At 40.7% G+C, this 24,190-nt stretch overlaps 1 protein-coding gene across 5 annotated transcripts in view; it reads left to right on the forward strand.

The window, feature by feature from the left end:
* Nucleotides 1-24,190, forward strand: part of adam19a (ADAM metallopeptidase domain 19a) — a 355,481-nt gene that overhangs the window by 309,593 nt on the left and 21,698 nt on the right. For all 5 annotated transcript variants that reach the window (XM_079669126.1, XM_079669129.1, XM_079669128.1 and 2 more), the window contains 3 exons: nt 3,366-3,570; nt 8,930-9,007; nt 23,605-23,713. In XM_079669126.1, the coding sequence (XP_079525252.1) occupies nt 3,366-3,570; nt 8,930-9,007; nt 23,605-23,713 (392 nt within the window). The remainder of the gene's footprint in view (nt 1-3,365; nt 3,571-8,929; nt 9,008-23,604; nt 23,714-24,190) is intronic.

Below are 24,190 nucleotides of genomic sequence, written 5' to 3' on the forward strand. Positions count from 1 at the left end.
TAATCTACACAGAGTTGCTGTCTGCCCATCATTCTGTCATTTAATTTTCTTATGGAGCTTTGTGTGTGTTGTTACGCCCAGGTCTAGGGGAAGCTAGGCGCAGCACAAAATGTGCACTCCCAAGAACACGGACACCGAGTCAGAGAAAGCGTTTGGTAAATTTATTTACCGACTCTTGGTAAATGTATTTACCAAATATATACAAAATCAGGAGTAGCAAAACCAACAAAAAAGAAACAAACCTTACAAATCAAAATCTTACCTAACCGAGAAAATAAATATACAGGCTTCTTACCTAAACTACCTTAAACATGAGAAAACGATCGATCCAAAAGGGAAAAGAAAACAAAAGGGTTTGCACTCCTGAGAACATAAACTGTCTTGCAAAGACAGGTAAAGTGACACTGGCCCGCAGCCAGAGGAGAAGGACAAACGATACCAAAGTGCGCTCGGAACACCATAGAACAAAATATCAAAAAGCGATGGGAGTAGGAGAAGTGGAGTCAGCGAGAGCGGCCGAGGAACTGCATGGCTGCCGCTTAATATGCTCCTGTCTCCTCAGGTGGACCGATCAGCATGCAGGAGGTAGCTAATCAGCTAATGGGCACCACCTGCTTGCTCACACACACACACACACACACTCACAGACACAGGAGGAGGGAAAAATGTACACACAAATGACCTAACGACCCAGGGTTGTAAAAGTGTGTGTGTGTGTGTGTGTGTGTGTGTGTGTGTGTGTGTGTGTGTGTGTACCTGGTATCTGAATCTCCATATTAATCAGGATAATAGGGCAGTTAGCAGACTTTTCTCCCCAAAAATGTGTTGATGAGGCACCTCCAAACTAAGACCCCAGCCACACGAGGACGCATACGGCTAAACGCATAGGATTAATGCAATCGCAAAAAAGCTTCCGTTCACACGCAATGTTCACCGGATAGTGTCTGTCCACACGCGACAGCTCCGTTTAGCTCCAACAGCTGGAGAAGCTGCAGTACATATGCAGGAGCCTGTACGTGGCGCTGTAACTTCCTCCACAAAAGCAGCGAAGAAGCATGGTTGTCATGGTTGCCCTTCTGTTTATTCTCCGCGGTGGGGATCGAGGGAACCAGGCAGAGTTTTTCGCCAGTCAACGTGTATTAAAGTTTTAATCTTCCGGACAAAATTATAAAAGTGCCAGTCAAAGGTCTTCTTTGCTATTTATTGAGCTTTAAAACAAATGAATAACGACTCTATATAATATAATAATAAAATACACGGAGCCTCTCTTTTTCCTCCCTCTCTTCTGACAGCGTCAGTGTCTGTCTCATGCAGCAGCTGATCCAGTAATGAGTGACCCGACAGTAAACATAAACATATTTATAACTAGTTTAGGTAGTTTGAGAGGTAATTAAAATAGCTAAGGGTGATGATCTGACTTGAAGTGTACGTGTTTTGCTCCGTTCACCGCTGTGATGGAGCTGCAGGTGAGCAGAGCTGCGTGTCTCCGTCTTGTCAGATTGTACTTCACCCTCGTTTATGTCCATATCGAGAGAAAGATAAATAATCTGAATTCAGTGTGCAGTTTACTTTGACGCGGGGGTGAGCAGCAGAGGTGGGGAGAGGCGGGGCTATTGCATCATCATTATCAGAAAATGATCGTATAGGGCGCACACACGGAGCCATTGGACCCCCCAGAGCGTTGTGTATGCCGTTCTATCCACCTTGGGACCAGTTATCGTTTCCGCAGTTGTTTACTGTCATATTCGGTCGTCCTCGTGTGGCCGAACGGTCTATATGACACTAAACAGTAACGCAAACGACCGTTTTCGTCCTCGTGGGGCCGGGGCCTAAGAATGAGTATATGTGGGTTTACAATAAAGGTTTATCATTTTCAAAAGTTCAGATATCTGGTGATAGTATAGTCCTTTTTATCTCAAGCTTAATATAATTGACTGTATTGTTTGCATCATATTAAAGTAAATAATCATAGACGATTGGATTTAATCTCAATGTAATCAGCCTCATTAACATTCATAAGAGACTTGAGAACAACAACAGCAAAACAGAAACAACACAACAGAATCAACAAGACTTAAAAACAGTAACGACCATAAAATAACTGATATAAAGCTTTAAAATCTCCCGGTGGAATGCGAGACTCAGGGGAAGATAATTAATAGAGTAAAATGAGAGAGGCGAGGTAGTTCGGAAGCTCCAACAGTAGATCTTTATAACTGAATAACATATGATGGATTTCTCTTGTTGAGTGTAAGGAGTTCCAACAAATCTTTTGAGACAGAGAGCAATGATGAATGTGAATCTGGTCATGTGATACACAGGGATGAATGTCTGAAGTGAATATGGGGCAGCATGACAGAGCAGAATGTCTAAATTCTCAAGGACAAACATGAAGATTGTCTGCCCAAAATGTCTATGGTTGGAAGAGGACACGTTTTAATTATACTGCATACAAGAACTTTCATTTTTTAGCCTCAAATGTTGAGTATGAATCTTGAATGACGATCTGCTGTCAGGTCAAAGTATTTGTATGGCTCACGAAGAGTGACTGACATTTAAAGTTTTAATGGCAGGATAGTCAGTGTCAGTGGTAGAGTTGGAGAATACCAGTCTTTTCTCTATTAAAAACGAGTCTGTGATCATGGAGTGATAATTAGAAAGCATCGCAGGCAGAGTGACTACGAAACAGTGCTGGAGTGCAGCCTGGGACATTTAAGATTCTATCATCTGCAAAACAATGTTCATTCTAGTATTGATCAAGACAAAGAAGCAAATCAGAAATACATTCCATCATTTACCGACATCCAAGCAAGTTTATCTAATTTCATTTTGAGTGAAAATTGTTAGCTCATTTGAATGCTCTGACTGATCTCATTGGTTGCTACCCACAGCTAATTCCTGTGGGTAATGTAGCAATATTGGCTGACAACCACTATCAAATGATGTTATATATGCACGTAAGATTGAACTAACACCCACAATAATTAGGCTGGTTATATTCCAAACATTTCTAATTGTCAACAGATCAAAATAAAATGACCAAAACTAACCATTTATTTGTCTCTCCCATATCTTGTCAGGGGCTCTCAGATCAGAGCACATTAATTCCCAGTAAAAATGTAAATCTTTAAAAAAGCCTCACAAATCCTCAGAATCAGAAACAGGTTTATTGCCAAGTAGGTACACATACAAAGAACATTAAAACATTAAGATATAGCAATATTTACATGAAATAAAGATGAAATATAGATATCTTCCATGCTGCTGGAGCTGCTCTCTGTGTGACAGTAAGTGAACATTGAGTTCTGATGACCTGCCCTATAATTTAAAGGCTGAGTGTTTCTGTGTTATGTTCCTCTGCCCAGCGATGCGAAGTGTGGTAAGATCCAGTGCCACAGTGCTGCCAAGAAGCCCAAAGGCACCAACGCCGTCTCCATAGACACCACCATCAAGACGGACGGCATCGAGGTGAAGTGCCGCGGCACCTATGTCTACAGCACCCAGGACGGCCAGGGGGACCTGCCGGACCCCGGCCTCGTGATGACCGGCACCAAGTGTGGGGAGGGCAAGGTGGGCCCACAGGGCAAGGCTGGGGAGGGGGCTTTAACAATGTAATCCATCCAATTACAAGTTACCTGTAGAAACATTTAATCAGTTACCTAATCCAAGCAACAAAATATAAAAGTTATGTAACCTGATTCCTTTCCGTTAGTTTGGGATTACCTCAATATCAAATTCAATGTAAATAAATCAAAGCGAAAATAAATATCAATAAGAAATTTTTGCTAAAGTGTATTATGTAACGGAGGCGTGTGGCGCAGTGGATAGAGCCTTGGTGTTGGGATCAGGGGGTCACATGTTCAAACCCCACTGCAGTCAGCATGTTGTTGTGTCCCTGGGCAAGACACTTCACCCCAAATTTCTCCTGTGGGGATTGCCCACAGTATTGAGTATGTAAGTCGCTTTGGATAAAAGCGTCTAACAAGTAACATGTAATAATAATGTAAGACAACAGAACAATGTGACCTGAGAAAAGAAAAAAAACAGATATTGAGTATCACAAATGTGTCCTCTTACAGGATAGACCTACAGAATAGTATAGTTTACAAATTATGATTTAGTTTAATACATCAATTAAACACAGTGTTTTTGTTTAATAAATCAGTTGTTCACCAAATGCATTTAGAAAAAGAGATGTCAAATAGGAGATGAAAGTACCCTAAATAAAACCCAAAAGAATATCAAGCAGTACGTCTACCTATAACATGTACATTTTTTTTTTTTTAAGTATTTGTAATGTTGTAATCCTTCTTTTAATCCCCACTTTTAATTGTTACAGTATTCTGATTATGCCTTTGTTAAATGTAACTGTAAGGGGATACAATTAAAATGTATCCTGTAATCCCGTCACACGTAATCCGTTAAGGCCCTATCACACTGTCCCGAAATTGACATCAGATGGACACACGAATATGGAATTGTGAATTTCGCACGAGGCAAGATGGCCCCGAACTTGGTCAACAGCCAAGCAACAGCCGAAGCAAGTAGGATGCCTACAGAAGGCCACACGATGGCACCCGAACCACACACTAAAATATGGTCGTAGACTTTACTGATGATTTAGAATGTATCCAGAATCAACGTAAGAGCTTGTGCCTCTTCGGGGGGTGCCAACATTTAAACATACACTTTATTCTATCTAAATAAAACAGGAAGTTAACTTAAATTACATTTAAGACATACAACTGCTACGAAAGTAACAAAACAATCTAATATCCTTTTTAGTTTCACAGAAAACAAATTGGGTTATTTACATAATTTGTTTACATGATTTTGTTGCGAAATAAATGCAATCTTGATGTCTTCGTACTATAATACGATGGCTACATGATGGCATCGCGAGGGCATCACGTAGTCCTGTTGCCTTCCTAAGACAATCGGGCAGCTTCTTGTTTCCTTCATATTGTCTTCATGAGGCGAAAAATGCCCGATGGCACCGATGATCAGACGAAGTAAAGACGAAGATGACTGATTTGACAAGATGCCCTCACACTGGCCTTACGAAGGGAAAAATGGACACACGAATTCAACACGAAAATTAACCTTCGCAAGGTCCTTCGGCAATTTTTTGGCATGCCAAAGATTTTGCCACCGCTCACGAAGTTGCTGCCGGAGCCTGAGAAACTCCACCGGCGGTCATACGATGGCTTAAGATGCCCTCTGTCAATTTCGGGACAGTGTTACAGGGGCTTTACAATCAAAGCCTAGGTTTAAGGGACCTTATATAAGAGTCTGTCAATAAACAGATTTACCTTGTACCTATATTTCATCTTCAAATTTAATCATTAATATGCCATAGTTGCTTAATTGAATAGTGAAACCCCTTTACATGAGCGGTGAATCAGATCACAGCCTGTCCCTGTCATATCCCCAGCTCCACAGCATGGAATGACCACTGGGTTAACAGGGTCTTTTGATCAATACCAACATTGGACTCAACCATTACTGTATGTGGCCCCTTGCCAAGAGCCTGAACACCTGCCAAGTCCTGAGAACTGGCCCTCAACTGAAGAGAGAGGAGGGAGGAGAGGAGACTGGAGGCACTGAGCAACTAAGGCTCGAAGAGTTTATGATGAGTCTTACAACGAAAGAACAAAAGCAAGAGTGTTTCTGCTCTATAATCTGTACTGGTTCACAATTTGTATGACCTTTTATCATGTTTTCTGGCTTACAACAGTGGTCATGTTTGTAAAGGTTACCATAGCCCAAGGATCAGGAGACAGTCAGACAAAAGTTCCTGATATAGTGACTGGATATAGTGACTGGATATAGTGACTTGATATAGTGACTCGATATATAGTGACTCGATATACTGTAGTGACTGGATATAGTGACTCGATATAGTGACTGGATATACTGTAGTGACTAGATATAGTGACTGGATATAGTGACTGGATATACTGTAGTGACTATATATAGGGACTGGCTATACTGTAGTCACTAGATATAGTGACTGGATATACTGTAGTGACTAGATATAGTGACTGGATATACTGTAGAGACTAGATACAGTGACTGGACATAGTGACTGGATATACTGTAGTGACTAGATACAGTGACTGGATATACTGTAATGACTAGATATAGTGACTGGATATACTGTAGTGACTAGATATAGTGACTGTATATAGTGACTGGATATACTGTAATGACTAGATATAGTGACTTGATAAAGTGACTGGATATAGTGACTTGATATAGTGACTGGATATAGTGACTTTATATAGTGACTGGATATACTGTAATGACTAGATATAGTGACTGGATATTGTGACTGGATATACTGTAATGATTAGATATAGTGACTGGATATAGTGACTGGATAAAGTGACTGGATATAATGACTGTATATTGTGACTTGATATAGTGACTTGATATAGTGACTGGATATAGTGACTTGATATACTGACTGGATATACTGTAGTGACTAGATATAGTGACTGGATATACTGTAGTGACTAGATATAGTGACTGGATATACTGTAGTGACTATATATAGTGACTGGATATAGTGACTTGATATAGTGACTAGATAGTGACTGGATATACTGCAGTAACTATATATAGTGACTTGATATAGTGACTGGATATAGTGACTTGATATAGTGACTAGATATAGTGACTGGATATAGTGACTGGATATACTGTAGTAACTATATATAGTGACTGGATATAGTGACTGGATAAAGTGACTGGATATAATGAGTGGATATATTGACTTGATAAAGTGACTTGATATAGTGACTTGATATAGTGACTGGATATAGTGGCTTGATATACTGTCTGGATATACTATAGTGACTAAATATAGTGACTGGATATACTGTAGTGACTAGATATAGTGACTGGATATACTGTAGTGACTAGATATAGTGACTGGATATACTGTAATGACTATAGTGACTTGATATAGTGACTTGATATAGTGACTGGATATAGAGACTGGATATACTGTAGTAACTATATATAGTGACTGGATATAGTGACTTGATATAGTGACTAGATATAGTGACTGGATATAGTGACTGGATATACTGTAGTGACTATATATAGTGACTTGATATAGTGACTGAATAAAGTGACTGGATATAGTGACTTGATATAGTGACTTGATATAGTGACTGGATATAGTGACTTGATATAGTGACTTGATATAGTGGTTTACTTGCATGAAAGTGTATGTACCTGCATGATGTTAACTGTCACTGTGGCAATTATTCCAGGTTAGCATACTAAGACTATAATCAAATCTTTTGTCATTTACCACTCTGTTTTATTATCAAAGGGCTGTAAAAAGACCTTCAGGCCTGCCCTTTGCCGGTTGAAATGACAAACCGTGACTGAGATTGATGTTAATATGGCTCTGGGGCTGATGAATGAAGAGGTGTGTTAAAGTGGCCCTATTATGCTTTTTGTGATACTCTCTCCTATATGGTCTGCAACGGCTACAATTCCTGTGTCCCCTCCAGAGGGAGTTTCTCTCCCACACAATCTCTCTTTTTTTCTGTTGCCTGTGTTCCAATTTCTATTAGTCAATTATTCCGTAAGCGTATTTAAATAATTTTTGTTTTATATAAGCCCAATTCATATCAAAATGAATGTGACAGGGACCCAGCAGGTCTGTTCTTTCAGGTGTTTGTTTAAGGCACTTTTTCTGGCACTGATTTGGTTTGCAAAGTCAGATGGAGATGGAATAATAAATTCCAAGTTAACTCACATACAGAAACACAAAAAAGTCATACAAAATGAGGGCTGAATTATGCATGGGATGCATACACAAACACACACCAGAGCGAGGGGTTTCTGCAGTCCCCTCGATCAACCAATACATTTGATTTCTCTGTCTATATTGCTTTCCCTCCGCAGCACATTCCAGCCACTTGAATTCCATTTCAGCTATTGTGCGGGCGCTGAGAGGACTGAATGGTGCTGCATGAGTAATATATTATAAATAGGCAGCAGAGAATAATGTCTGCCATGATGAGTTTTGAGTCGTCCTATGGAACAGTCCATTTCTCAGCAGTAAATGCATACATAGCACTAAGCTGCTGTTTCCAATCACAATGTTACACATTCACCTACACTAAATGAATCCCTGAGCAAACAATGGTGAGGCAACAACAACAACAGGTTACACTAGCAGATACACTACTAATGCAAATACTGTTATTAGTGCTAATGCAACTCAGTGAAAAGTGCTGCATAATGACCTGCAGTTTGCAAGAAAAGCTTTGACTTGACAGGAGTGAAGGTTTTTATGTCATTGTCATACATGTAAAACTTATTTCCTTACAGCACTTCTGTATTTGCTCATTGTTCGAAGGTGTTTTATCAGAGATGGTGTATTTTCAGCACCCTCTATTATCGATGTGTTGATTCCTCTTTGACGCTTTCTCTTCACAATGCTGACATGCAAAAACGAACAGCCTCATCCCCTTGCCATCCTGACAGAGTCTCTGACCCCAGATCAGTGTCCCCCCTCACACCACTAAACTCTGATTGTACCCATAACAAGTCCCTCTTAACATCTGAAAAGCAAGGCAACTAGCTCCTTCTGAAACAAAACACCACTCCAGCATTGATGCAAACGGCTTATTGAAATGAGTGTTGGAAGATCCGTAGAGACCAAATGTGTTTGGCAAAGGCAGATCAATAAACATAATTTCAAGCTGTAAAAGATGATCTATACAAGAAGTGATTTTGGAAGCGGTTTCAAAACAGGATACTGTTGCTACTTGGCCAATCTCTTTAGGCAGTCAGGTTGTTCCAAAGCCCAAGGTCAGGCAGAATGCAGATCACAAAGTGTGTGTCCGAGTGTGCACTGTAATCTCTAACACAGCATGTGATCTGTCTGCTTGTGTTTCCACAGGTGTGCAGAGACCGCCGATGCCAAAATGCCTCTTTTACCGAGCTGGAGACTTGCATCACACGCTGTCACGGAAAAGGGGTAGACACACACACACACACACACACACACAAACAAACACTCAAGCATATGGAGCTGTGCAACAGACTCAACTCACTTAGCTGCCAGGCCTAGCTCCCTAATCTTATTGTCACACTGTGTCCTTGGGCAAAGGTAGAGTTTTGCAGCGCTGTCACTGAGAGGCTGTCGTAAACGGCAGGAAAATAGATTGCTGGAATACAACAGCAACTGAAGTGATGAACTATTCATCGGAGCAGTACAACAAAACCTGAGGCAGATAGGGAGAAATCATACATAGTTTATAAGTCAGCAACCAAGCTCCGGAGTGGAGTGTTTGGGGCTTAAACACTTGTTATTCAGAGAGAAGATGGTGATGCAGATAGGTGTTATTTATCAGGAAACTCTGACTTTGACCTTTAAAGTCGTTATTGAACAGTGAGGTTTAATTACATGGTGTGGATACTTTGAATTGTCTGTTCAAGGAACCCCATCTAACATAGCCTAAAGCCTATGTGTGCATTTAATGAGTTTGCAATGGATAGGAAGGTATAAAACATGGATAGATTTATCAGAATGAGGATTCCTTTATTCGTCCCACAAATTGGAATATACATTGTTACAACAAAGTATCGAAAGAGATGAAAAAAAGTACAATGGGTGGATGGACAGATGGATGTCTTAAAGAGCAACTTGCAGGTTTTTTTTTTTTATTACATTTATGCTCAACCTTGCCTGAAAAGTACAATTAAAAATGTTAATGCAGCATTTGATATGTTTTACAAGACATAAGGGCAGGAATTCAGAGGAAAAGGAGCCGTTTTGAGCTCTGCTACTAAAAACTGCTTTTTTTTAACGTCATACGTCAAACGCTTCATATTACGTCACATGGGGGAGCAACTTTCTCGGACTCGTTCTCTTCCCAATCCGCGGTAGTAGTTTGTAGTTGGTTTGAGCGGTTGTGATTTAGTGAGCTGGTATTTTTTCGGTCATTTTACATTGCATTTCACCATTTGTAATCATGGTGAGCTGGACTTTGTGCAACCTGCACAAACTCCAGCCTGTCAGGACATCGAGTCCACAGTTTCCCTCACGGGAAAAGGACCGAAGCTAGCTTTCGTTCCTGGGTGTGTTGTGCATCCACCTCCCTGCAGCACATACTCTCCACAGCTTTAGCAGGAAACCGTATTACATCTCTCTCCCCCCCTTCGCTGCTCTCTCTCTCTCCCCTCCGGTACACGGCACCGTAAGACATAGTGTGTGGAGTTGCATTAGGTAACGCTGTGGTGGCTACTGCTCCAGCCGTCTACTTTGTGTTTGTTTCCCCCTGTCTGTGTTGTTTGTGTGGGACAGGTGGCTGTCACTCCTGGCTCCCGGCTCAACCTCCACTCACCTGCTGCAATCAGCCGTGCACCCTCCCCGACTACACACCTGCTTTCCATCAAGCCATTTACAACGGCATATCAACGGAGGCTCCACAACCTTTCTGCGCCAGATCGTCAAGTATCAGCCGTATCTTGCATCTCCCCTCCTGTACACAGCACCGTAAGACGTAGTGTGGAGTTGCATTAGGTAACGCGAGATACGGCTGATACTTGCGCATTAGTTTCTGTTATGGATCAGTATCAACAGTCCTGCCAGTAACGTTACTATATTATCAATAGTACTTTAGTTATAGCCTGATATATGATTGCTAACTTTACAATGTTGTGATGTGACTGACGTTAGCTAACATTAAATGTAGCTAACGCCGGTCACTCACCAAGACAGCTGCTCTGTTCTCCACTGGTTCCGCACACACCAAAGCTCCATTTCTCTCCGATGGCCGTTATTTTTTCTAATCCTTGGCTGCTCCTGGTCTCTTGGACGTATAGCAGGCTCATAATTATAATCATATGCATTCGAATATATATTTTCAACCTCTTCTGTGTCAAAACTAGCATTGTGACCATGTTTATTCATACGTTAGACCGGCCGCTCTCCCCCATGTCACGTCACACACGGGAGGTCACGTGCGGAGGCTTTTTTATGCGGAAGTGAAAATGGGCATGTTCCCCCGGGAAGATATATATATTTTTTAATATTGAAGTTAAATGCATCAACCTGGTGCACTTTGAGAGCAAAAATTATTTATGGTAAACAGATTTTCTTTTTCTTTATGGATATTTTACAAATCACTCACCTTTTAAACTGTATTCTTGTTTTACTGTCACATAGTATTTCATAACTGTTTTTCATTTATTCTCATAAATGGTGACTAAAACGTTTGAGACCCACTGAGATAACTAGACTAAAGTTAACTATCTAAACACTCAGAGAGTCCCTTACCTCACTGAGCTGTAGTTATCTTTCTCAGTCTGACAGGACAGAGCTCTCCCTCTCATTGTTTGAGAAACAGCTTTTAATATCCGTTTAGCTAACCAGATGCTAACAACAACAATGCAAATAGTGAGATTGGTAGAAATATACTGTATAATAGTAAAGTTATTTAAGATGATGCCATATTTAAATATTTATTGATGTGTGTAGTGAGTTTGGTAGTAATAAGCTGTATAATAGTGATTGAATATTATTGTATTCTGTTTTTTTGGAGTTGCACTTTGCAGACGGTCCCTGAGCACTGGTTTCTTCTCCGGCTGCGGATAGAGACCAATGTAATGTGTCCAGCTCGGAGGACGGCGCGGCTTTTTTTGATCAAAATGTGATTGTAGTTCATTGTCAACCTTACCACGGTACTTAGGAGACTTCATTTGTGTCTGAATAACGTTTTGTTCATGAGTTATTGATCCGTGAAATCAGAATCTCCCAATATCGTTCCAACTTTACTGAACTAAGCCAGAAGACCGTCTCATTTCGTAGACCGCTCGGTTTGCTGTTCCTTCACTTTATTTTTATATTTATATACATTTATTTTGGACGAAAACTTAGCGTGAGGAAAGGCAAGTGTGGCGTGAATGCGTGAGATATGGGTTAATTGCGTGACTCTCACGCTCAATGAGTGAGTGTTGGAAGCCCTGCACTAGGGATGTAACGATATACCGAATATCACGGTATCGCGATAAATAAACGTCCCAATTTTTTTTTAAACACTTTTTTTTTTTTTTAACCTTTATTCAACCAGGTGGTCCCATTGAGATCATCGATCTCTTTTTCAAGAGAGACCTGTCCAACATGGCAGCAAAATGAACATAAAACAACAGAACACAAAAGGACATCGTATTTACAGGGCTACATGTACATACCTCGAGACATTGACAAGTACCAAGAGTATATCTCGCCCTGTCAATAAGCCTTACCTTCTTGGCAAAAACGTTATTGTTTTTGAAGTGGTGGAGGGACAATGCACAGTTTGACCCACTGCTGTCACCCATGGCCAAAGCATATCTCTCTGTCCCACTGAGGTGGCGTTAGACTTTTTCGCTGTCCGTCCTTTTGACCAAAAGGATCGTAAAATATCCGTCATAGTCCATTATTACCCGTCGGGTCTGAACTCGCAACAAACGTGTCGCGCTGACAGAGGGGGAGAGAGAGCTAGCGAACTGTCAACGGGGGGGGGGGGGGGGGGCCGTGTTATGCCGTGTTATGCATGCCCACCGAGATATGCATGCACCTCGCGGGAGCGCGCACAGCGTAAAGCAAAAACTCCCAGACATTTCAATGATCTGTACGGCAAAGTACGGTTTGGAAACTATATAATTTCCTTTTGGAAGGCATGCATAACACGGCATAACACCAGAGCCTTGCTGCGGGGAAACTTTGGTGCTGTTCCGAGTTTGTTCTAATCTGTCAAAATGACAGACTGCTTTCAGATTTTTCCGTCATTGTTAAAAAAATATTCGGTTAACGCGACCACTGCTGTCCCAGCAACATCAGTACCAAGCGAGAGATTTTTTTCTACAGCAGGGGATATTGTAAACGCCCAAACATCCCAGCTTCTACCTGGAAATGTGGACATGCTCATATTCCTAAAAACCTGTCTGATGATGCTGAGTGAGTGACTTTGTGAGTTAGAGTTGAGTTACTTGAAAAACTTAAGTGAAACTTGATTTATTTTATTGCGGGGTCTGATTATTAAATGTCCTTGTTTATTTGTGAGGTGCAGTGGCACAAAGAAAATGCCTACTTTGTTTGGTAGTACTAGTAGGTACAAAAACACTGGTTTTCTTGTTCCAGGCTGTTACTGTCACTTTGTTTTTGACACTTTAAAATACTGCTATCCTACTATAATGCTGTACAAATCAGATTTATTATTTAACAAAGAACATTTTTCCAAGTAAAACATAAAAAAAAAAAGAGAATTCAATATTGCGATAAATACCGTACCGTGGACTTGTTATCGCGATATTATCGTACCGTGAGTTTTTGGTATCGTTACATCCCTAATACACATCGTACTGAATTACTAGTTGATCAGTTACCCTTGACAATAGATCTTGATCTTATAAGCAAAATGAAACGCTTAGCCGGTCTCAGATTTACCTTTTCATTTTTCTGTCTATGTTTCCGCTTGGCTCAGGACACAAACAGCAGTGTAATGCAATATGGCAGAACTTTGCCATTGTTCCAGCACCACGGTTTTTCGGATAGCTGAGGGCTTTCAGACCAGAGCTGCTGACGTGCTTTTGTCTGCAGTGTAATATTTGCATAGCCAAAGGAAAATAAAACCTGTGTTTTTTTTTCATTCAGAATTGAACAATTGACTGTTATCCCCCCAGGTCCCCTGTCTTGTTATTCCAAGCCTTACTCCAGTTTGAATACATGTGGAAACTTTGGGTTTTCAGTTTTAGGCTGTATTACAGATTCATTACAAGTTACAAATTCAAAGTTAAGCCTCTCTGCCATCATCAGATCTAAAGCGTTAAAGTCCCACTAAGATCCCTCATGGATATTTTTAAAATGTGTTAAATCTAGTATTGAAAGGAAGACAACAGGACTCTGGAGTTACATCAGAACTGCTCCTGCCTCTGAGCTGGCAGGCTGTGGTTCCTCACTGACAGCTGGTGTCTGTTAGAGATATAATGGGGTATAAGCATATTAAAGTGGTGTGCCGTCATCTTTCCATTAAAAGGATGTCGATGTGATCGCAGCCTCCCAGCCCTTACAGTCAACATGTCAATCTATCCTTGGGCAAGATACTGAACCCCGAGTTGGTCCCGATGGCATGGCTAACGATATATGAATGTCCAACCCAGTCTCATGGCATTTCGTGTTCACCAACACGATTTGTAATCTATTGATTCGTGTTCACCAATACGATTTTCCCCTTTTTTTCGTGTTGCACAGCACGTTTTTAAAAGCAATGTATTTCTATTGGTAGTCTCACGGCATTACGTGTTATAGGAAGACCGGAAGCTGTGTAGTTCATAAAAACATGTTCTTACTCAATATCAAGCCACAATTATTGCTTTTATTTTAAATCGTATAATTTCTGACTTTTGTTGCCGTCTGTGAGGAAAATAAATGGGGCTCAGAGCCTCAGAATACTGAAATCTGTATTTTTTAAATATTTTTTTCCTTCTAATTTGATATTCTTTTCAAAATAACATACTGTTATTTATTCACCAATAATACACAATTATCCTTGTTTTTATTTATTTGTTTGATTCCATAATCTCTGGCTTTTTTGGCATCCTTCAGGAACTGAATTTCAAAATAAAAATAACCGGAAACAGACGTAGGCACTTTGAGCGATTACCCAAGATCCTCAGCTATGGTTTAAGCTCGCTGATTGGATGTTTTAGCCACAATGCATGCTGGGATTTGGTGTTTATATGATATGAAATCGGAAAAACATTTTAAAGGAATAAAATAATACTTAATTCCGAGTGTTCTTGCTTTTCTCTTTGAAAGTCATCACATAACGGCATTGTAATACACGGTTCGGATGCATTACATATTACAGATCTGCCGTAGTTCTTTATTTATAGAGCCCTGATGAGAAGACCTTTGGAAAAACTGGAAGAAATGCCGCCGAAACTGAATACTTGATGTGGATCATAACTATATCAACAATTAAACAACATCTTCAATGTCTCTTCACACAATACATCTCCTTGCAGTATCAACACTAATTCGGCTGACTTTTACATTTGACATTTGAAGTGTAGTGGAGTAAAAATACCAGGTTAACCTCTGAATTGTATTGGAGTAGAATTACAAAGTAACATTGAGCTGTCATGTGGGTAAATATTAATGCTGCGCATTATGGACACAAGCGATTTTCACCCATTTATTAATTATATGTTTTACATTTGATAACACCAATGTCATGGCAACTTATAATTGTGAGAAAAACGAAAACGTTCAGTAGAGACGTCCCATAGAACATTTTGCGAAACACAATAGCCAGCATGTGTAGTTCTGGGGAGGCTTTCGATTCCAGTTTTGGATAGTCTGGCGTGGCTTCGTTCCATTTCAAACAGCTGTTTGACGCTCGGCGTAACCTTGGTGCACTGCCACTCCAACATCCAATCCCAGAGCTTGAAGGTTAATCACGGGGACTGTAGTCCTAAACGATAGCTGGGGATTATGGGTAGTGTAGTGTCTTCGGCCATCCTAAACTCCTAGAGGCCTACTCTGTTTCCGGTTATTTTTATTTTGAAATTCAGTTCCTGACGGACGCCAAAAAAGCCAGAGATTATGGAAATAAACCAATAAATAAAAACAAGGATAATTGTGTGTTATTGTTGAGTAAATAATAGTGTGTTATTTTGAAAAGAATAACAAATTAGAAGGAAAAAAAGATTTTAAAAATACAGATTTCAGTATCCTGAGGCTCTCAGCCCCATTTATTTTCCTCACAGACGGCAACAAAAGTCAGAAATTATACGATTTCAAATAAAAGCAATAATTGTTGCTTGATATTGAGTAAGAACATGCCACCCAGCTTCCGGTCTTCCTATAAGACATAATGCCGTGAGACTACCATTAAAAATACATTGCTTTTAAAATCGTACTGTGCAACACGAAAAAAAGGGGAAAATCGTGTTGGTGAACACGAATCAATAGATTAAAAATCGTGTTGGTGAACACGAAATGCCATGAGACTGGGTTGGAATGTATTGTTTGAAAGTTAGCTTCCCTGAGCAAGTGACACATTGCTCTGTGTGAATGGATGAATTTTGACTTGTAAATGTAAAGCGCGTTGAGGGGGCGTAAAGACTGGATAAAGTGCTATAACTACTGTCAATTTACCATGTAGTTACACTGCTCCAGGGTCAGAGAATCTGTCAGGTTATAAACTCGATCTATTGGCTTATAAATTGCTTCACCACAGATACGTGATTTGCAGACAGTTATGAGACAGCAGTATAGATACAAATGATGCTTCTTATCATTGTTTCATTCGGTCAGCGACCATACCACCTAGCTTACTAGCTATCAGTTATGACATTTGGAGAGCTATCAGCCTTTTTCATCGTATATATACTTCATATCTAATTTCCAACTGTCCCAGTAAGCTGTAGCAGTGAGTCTATATGCACTACAACACAGGCTGGAATACAGCTATCTTAAATACACCTGTGCTTTTCCTAATATTACATGGCCATTGTCCATTAGCGTTAGTGTTCCCCTGTTGGCTAGCGTTTTTAGCCGTAGCTAAAGTAGCCGTGTCACCAGGCTTCTAGCACCGTCTTTTTTTCCCAGCTTGCAGATACAGTTTTCTATCAAACCTTGGCTAAAAACATGTGTTTTTTACTGCAGGCCACACAACAACTACTTTCTAAGCAACAGGCTAACCAAGCAGTTTATTTGATTAGAATTTAGACTTTTAGGATAGAAAAGAAAAACACAAGATATATCCTGTTCTCCTTTAATCCTCTTCCTCTCTTTCTTCACTATGTTGTTTTATGCTGTTTGACCCTTTTTTGTTCTCTCCTGTCAGTGTAACATCAGATGGATAATGGAAGTGGCTTTGAGTCAGGATTATTCTAAATAGACCGTTTTGCCTTCCCCCAGTTTATGGTCTGCTCCTGTGTTTTGTAATTTAGCATTATCATATGATTAATCATGATCCTCGGGCTTTGGGAGTGCACTGGATATCCTTACAAATAAACGTGGAAAATTAGCAGGGAAGTAGAGTATTGCTCACTTCTGAAAGTTCAACTGGTTAGCATCTATTTAGCAAATTTTCAATAAAGAAAGACAAAACATATTCTTACTCTGGCAGATTAAGTTATTTATCAATGATGTGTATAAATCAAGGTCATGGCATTTTATTTCATAAAGGTTTACCTTTCATGTATGAATATTACTGACAAAACTGCTTTTCAAAAACTGAAAAAGTTTATATTCACAAAGAAACCCCGCCGGCCCTTGGCATAGGCAGTATAGGCGAATGCTAAGGGCGCATTAATCAATGGGGGGGGCGCCAAAAATTACATTTAAAAAAAGTTAGAAATAAAAAAAGATTATTACTTCATAATATTTTTTATTTTGGACCAACAAAGTACATCTTATTATCTTATACTAACAGAGCTACGCCTATATTGCGTACAGCGTCCATAAACTATGGCGCACCCCCCCCCCCCCCCCCCCCCCCCCCCCAAATCAAGTGGAAATGCCCCAGCCCCAGTAAAAACCAGAGGTTTATGTGAAATAGTTATTTTTTTGAAATAATGGTTTTAGTGTGCAATTTTAGGTTTTAATTTTGTATTTGTGTTAGTTTAAAAATAAATCAAACTCCCTGTGAAGCGGCTCGACCAAGCAAGGAGGCAGAGGCAGAACGTCCAAAAATATAACCCGGTGTGGGCATTTATTAAACTCGATCCCAGGACACAGCCTCAATCTTGCTGTTTTTGTGAGCACAGTCACCAGCCACAATCAATCAATCAATCAATGTTTATTTATATAGCCCAATATCACAAATGTTACATTTGTCTCAGTGGACTTCACAGTTTGTACAGAATATCAGTATGACACTACGACACCCTCTGTCCTTAGACCCTCACATCGTACAAGGAAAGACTTCCAGAGAAAACCCAAAGTTTAAAGGGAAAAATGGGAGAAACCTCAGGGAGAGCAACAGAGGAGGGATCCCTCTCCCAGGACGGACAGACGTGCAATAGATGCCGTGTGTAAATTGAAAAGATAATACATTTGCAACATAGGTAGTCCAAATGTTTGGAAATGCATGTGTGTATAATAGGAAGATGAATCCACGAGGATATCCATCCAGGACTTGTGATCCAGGACCACAGCCACGACTCAAGATCCAGGACTCGCGATCCATGACACAGGACCGCAGGATCATCCATGACTCCGGATCCTGGCGTATATAGACACCAAAAAGAAAGAAATTTGGGGAAGCTGGGTTAATCGGAACATGAGAGTACACAGGTATAGACAGAGAGAAGGAAGAAGTAAGATGTCCCCCGACAAACTAAGCCTATATCAGCAAAACTAGGGGCTGAATCTAATCAGCCCTAACTATAAGCTTTATCAAAAAGGAAGGTGTTAAGCGCACTCTTAAAAACGGATAGGGTGTCTGCCGTCCGAACACAAACTGGAAGCTGATACCACAAAAGTGGAGCTTGATAAGAAAAGGCTCTGGCTCCCATTGTACTTTTAGAGACTCTAGGAACAACCAACAACCCTGCATTCTTGGAACGCAATGCCCTAGTAGGACAATAGGGTATAATGAGTTCTTTAAGGTAAGATGGCGCCTGCCCATTAAGGGCTTTGTAGGCGAGAAGAATAATTTTAAATTCTATCCTGTGTTCTATAGGGAGCCAGTGTAAGGCAGCCAGAACAGGAGTAATGTGGTCCCTTTTCCTAACTCTGGTTAGTACACGAGCTGCAGCATTTTGAATCAGCTAAAGCGACTTGACTGTATTCTTGGTACACCCTGATAATAAGGAGTTACAATAATCCAGCCTTGAAGTAACAAATGCATGGACTAGTTTCTCTGCATCGTTATGAGGCAAGATATGCCTGATTTTTGCAATGTTACGTAGATGGAAGTAGGCGGTCCTTGAAATTGATTTTATGTGGGTGTTAAAGGATCAATCCTGATCAAATATAACACCAAGATTCCTTACAGTCTCACTGGAGGCCAAATTAATGCCATCCATAGTTAATATATCTTTAGATAATTTGTTTCGTAGATTCTTCGGGCCAAGTACAATAACTTCAGTTTTGGTCGTGTTTAACATCAAAAAATGTAAGGTCATCCACGTTTTTAAGTCCTTGAGGCAGTCTTGAATTTTATTTAGATGATTAATTTCATCAGGCTTGATTGATAAATATAGTTGAGTATCATCCGCATAACAATGAAAGTTTACAGAATGATTCCTTATAATATTGCCTAACGGAAGCATATATAGTGTGAACAAAATAGGTCCAAGCACTGAGCCCTGTGGCACTCCATGGCTAACTTTGGTTTGCATGGAAGATTCATCGTTGACACGTACAAACTGAGAGCGTTCAGATAGATAGGACCTAAACCAGCCTAAAGCAGTTCCCTGTATGCCAACTAAGTGCTCTAGTCTTTGCAATAGGATATCATGGTCGATAGTATCAAATGCAGCACTAAGATCGAGCAAGACAAGAATAGAGACAAGTCCCTTGTCAGAGGCTATTAGAATGTCATTTGTGACTTTAAGCAGAGCTGTCTCTGTGCTATGTTGTGTTCTAAAGCCAGACTGAAAATCTTCAAATAAATCATAGTTTTTTAAGTAATCACACAGCTGTTTTGCGACTGCTTTCTCAAGAATTTTTGAGAAGAACGGAAGATTAGAAATAGGTCTATAGTTGGCTAAAACCTCTGGATCGAGGTTGTGCTTTTTAAGAAGCGGTTTTATCACTGCTACTTTGAATGATTTTGGAACATAGCCTAATAATAAAGACATATTCATAATATTTAATAAAGAAGTGCTAATTAATGGAAAAACTTCTTTTAACAGCTTAGTTGGAATCGGGTCTAAGATACACGTTGATGGTTTAGAAGAGAGAATCATTGAATTTAATTGTTCAAGGTTTATGGCTGAAAAGCATTCTAGTTTACTATCTAGTGTAATATTAGAACTTACGTTTCCGGGAGCTGTTGATAACACTATACTGGTCAAAGGCAAGAGGTCATTGATTTTGTTTCTAAGAGTAACAATTTTATCATTAAAAAAGCACATAAAATCATTACTACTGAGTGCTATGGGAATAGAAGGCTCAGTCGAGCTGTGGCTCTCTGTCAGCCTGGCTACAGTGCTGAAAAGAAATCTTGCATTATTCTTCTTCTCATCTATTAATGAAGAGTAGTATGCTGCTCTCGCTTTACGCAGTGCTTTCTTATATTCATTGAGAGTAATATGCCAAATTAAACGAGATTCTTCAAGTTTAGTGGAACGCCATATCCGTTCAAGTTGTCTCGACTTTTGCTTTATTTTGCGGGTTTCGGCATTATGCCATGGAGCTAATCTATGTTGTTTTATTTTCTTCTTTTTCAAAGGAGCAACAGAGTCTAATTTTATTCGCAGCGCATCTGTAGCACTATCAACAACATGATCAATTTGGGGTGGTGTACATTTTGTATAAGTTTCCTCCCCTACATGCAGACATGCTATCGAGTTAAGTATTGGTGGAATCTCTCACAAGGATCTCAAACACACTACCTGCCCCAAAACAGACAGGGTAACAGAGCCTAACACACACACACTAATCAGCAATTAGACACAGGTGGGGGGGAGGAGACAACACAGGGCACCAGGTGAACATAATCAGGAGTAAATGACATGGGAGAAGGGGAACACTTTTCAACATAAAACCAGCAAACAGAGACAGACAACCTAAAACACATACAGATGCACACACTACATACGTTTCACCACCAACAAAACTACACAATTCGTAACGGAAGCCGAGATCTATGGCCCCGAAGATCACCTCTGTTACATTTCCTCACCCCTCTCCCCTGGAAGGACAGTGTCTTGGAAATCTTGGCTTCCAGGTTTCTGCTTCCCCTTGTGCAGCATAGTTTCCTCAGGGGGGGGGGCGTGAAGTCAGAAGGAAGCTTCCCTTTGTCTCTCTTCGGGATCTGATTCTTCCTCTCCATGTGCTCCTGCTGGTTCTGCTGTCTGACGCGCTCTCTCTCCTGGCAGATCTTTTCGGCCATTTTCACCCGCTCCTCCTCGGCCAGAAGAGCATCTTCCTTGTCTTTAGTTTCCTTCTCCTCTGCCAGTTTCTTCTTAGAGAGCCGGGACTGCGGCCTCTCTAGCTGAGCGGGATCCGCCCGGGCCGCTGCAGTTGCATCAGAGTGGCTATCTGCTGCTTAGTGCTGATGAGCTCCCTCTGGTGCTCCCCCTTCTCCTCCGTGCTGCGTTGCAGGTGACGCTGCAGGCTGCTGTTCACATTCTCCAGCTTCTTAGCGGCAGCTCGCTCCAGTTCGCTCTTCATCTGGCGGTTATTCTCCTCCAGGATTTTTACCAGCTCCTCCCGCTTAGATGTTTCTTCCTCCTTTCTGGCCTTCTGGGCCGTGAGCTCTGCCTGTCACTGTCTCTCCAGCTCCTCCAGCAGCTGACGCTCCATGATGCGCTCCGCCTCCTCCTTCTGTTGCTTTTGCGGGTCCTGCTCCTGGAGCTCCATGCGGTACTCTTTGATCTGCTGCATCACTTTCCTTTCTCTCAAAGTGCGCCAGATTGATGCTTTTAACTTCAATATTTAAAAAAATCTTCTCGTGGGAGCGAGCCCCCCCCGAGAGGAAGTTAGGTCCACCCCCCACTTAAATCATGTTCAAATGGATAGAATACTAAATACATTTGCACACGTCTTGTGTCCATATCTTTCTGTTTTGGTGGTCATGCCACAACCGTGCACGTGCATGCATGCGCGAGTCATAGTGAGTGTCTGCATTTTGTGTGGGGGGGGGGGGGGGGGCACCAGCTAAAATCTTGCCTTGGGCAGCAAATTGGTTAGGGCCGGCCCTGCCGCCAGGCCTCCTACAGTTAAAGAGGTACCAGAAATAGTGAACAACTGTGCCCCCTCCATGTCGAAGTGCTAATGGGCTAAATGGGCATGTTAATCACTGATAGGATAATTACATATTGATGAAGTCGGAGCATGGCAGTGTTTTCTTGGCGGTGGGGAATAAGACAAGATGACTGAAGATAATAATCAAGTTTTAAATGCTATCCTCTAGATACAAAGTTTATTTTCACAAGTTTGAGACAAGTTGTTGTACACCGACAGAAATGCTAGAGAGGTTAATTTTCATGTTGTTTTATGTTTGTTTTCTCACTCACCATTTATCTCTCATTCCAGGCTTCCTGATTGTTTTCACCTGTTTCCCTTGTGTGTCTCCTGTGCTCATCAGCGTCAGCCCCGCCCCTGATTGTCCCCACCTGTGTCTTGTTGTCATGTGTTTAAATTCCCATGTCTCCCAGTGTTCAGTGTCAGTTCGTCTTGTCTCTTGCCATGGTCAGGTCTATGCTCTCTTTGTGCTCTTGTAAAGTTTTGATCCTCACTACATGAGCGCTTTCATTTTCTTCTCAATTTTTGTCATCTCAGCTAGAGATTTGATAGTGACCATTTTTTTGTTCATCTTGCTGTTTTTGGAAAATAAATTATATTACCAATACTTGACCTCTGTCTCCCGGGTCGTGCAATTGGGTCCTACATCTTGAGTGTCTGAGTTCATAACAGAAGTTCATTACAATCCCTTCGAGGTGGTTTGAATATGGGGAAGTAAAGGGAGGGTTTTTTTCGACTTATGCAACGTTTTGACACAAAGGTGGCAGCTTACTGGTCATTACTCCAAAATCTGGTGTGGTGAAATTACTAGCTTTATTTATTTACTGATTTATGTATGTATTTATTTATTCGTTCATTTCTTTATAGATGTGGAAAAGGGTTGAACCTTATGCTTCAGCAAGTTAGCTATATTGTTATATCATCCACCAAAAGGTATTTTATATATACATTTACTCTTTTGGCCTGTTGCGCACACACACTAGCTGTGTTTTTATGAAAAGTTGTGTTGCATGTAACACCCACCAAGGGTTAATTGGAGCCCTATTAACCTATTTTATTTTACACTTTGTAATGTGTGTATATTCTGTGTGTATTTCACATTGCCTTTAAGTACTCAATGCATGTAGTCCACACAGCAGTGCCATGATGTGTCTTTCATTGATTAGAATCAACACAAAAACAAATGTTGATACATTATATATGTGTACATTCAGGATGCACTTTTATTTAAGAGGGTCCACTTCAGTTCATATATGCTTTAGTGGAGTATGATACTAAACAAATGAATCCAAATGAACTCAATGAACCTGATGCCTTTAGGGCCGCTGTTGGTTTGGGTCTCAGGGCAGTTGTACATTATTACCCATTTAAGCAGTCAGAAACAAAAAACACATACAAATGTAAACTATACATAGATAATGGAAACACACAGCTGTGGGATATCATTGCCTGTTATGTCAGTTTTCTGCTCCATTTTAGGGGAATATGTATATGATATATATAATATGTGGAAATCCCTTTAGAACACATGCAGTAACCTGTAGCAACCAATACATGAGTGCTTCTAATTTGCCTGGTGCACCTCCAGGCACACACATACAAGATTATACTGAGACCGAACAGCAAATCACATTAACTGTTGCATTTGTTTGTATGCATAGGTGTGTAACAGTAATGGGAACTGCCACTGTAATCGCGGGTGGGCCCCCCCCTTCTGTGAGAAGCCAGGACTGGGCGGCAGCGTGGACAGTGGACCTGTTCAGTATGACAGTAAGTTCTGACACAGACACACACACGGGTAATTGTGTATCATAATGCAGGTTTTCCCTCCACGATACTGTTATGAGATTATGTTCTAAAACATGGCCTCCTCCCTGACACAGCAGAACAATCAGGTTTAATCCTCCTCTGTTGGGGGTGTGCGGGACCCAGAGCTCTGTTCCCAAACTGTTGTTCCCTCAGCAAGTCCAGACTGCTGAATTAATGACAGGACAGGCAGACGATGCAGATTACTAATACTATCAGAAATTCTGTTCTACACACTGGGGATGTGGAGTTTGAAAGACATCAGGGTTTATCAGGAAATCGAGAAGGAAAATGGCCTTTCAATTTACTTGTATGGGACTTTACAGAAATAGGGGTTAGCATTAGCCTGTCTTTATCTTTTAGAAAGTGCAGGATCATTCCTCACAAAATAAAGATTAAATCCACCCATTTTTTTAAGTTCAGGGACGTTATTTACTGTCG

This window comes from Notothenia rossii, assembly GCF_949606895.1.
Source record: "Notothenia rossii genome assembly, chromosome: 3".
NCBI classification, from domain to species: Eukaryota; Metazoa; Chordata; class Actinopteri; order Perciformes; family Nototheniidae; genus Notothenia; species Notothenia rossii.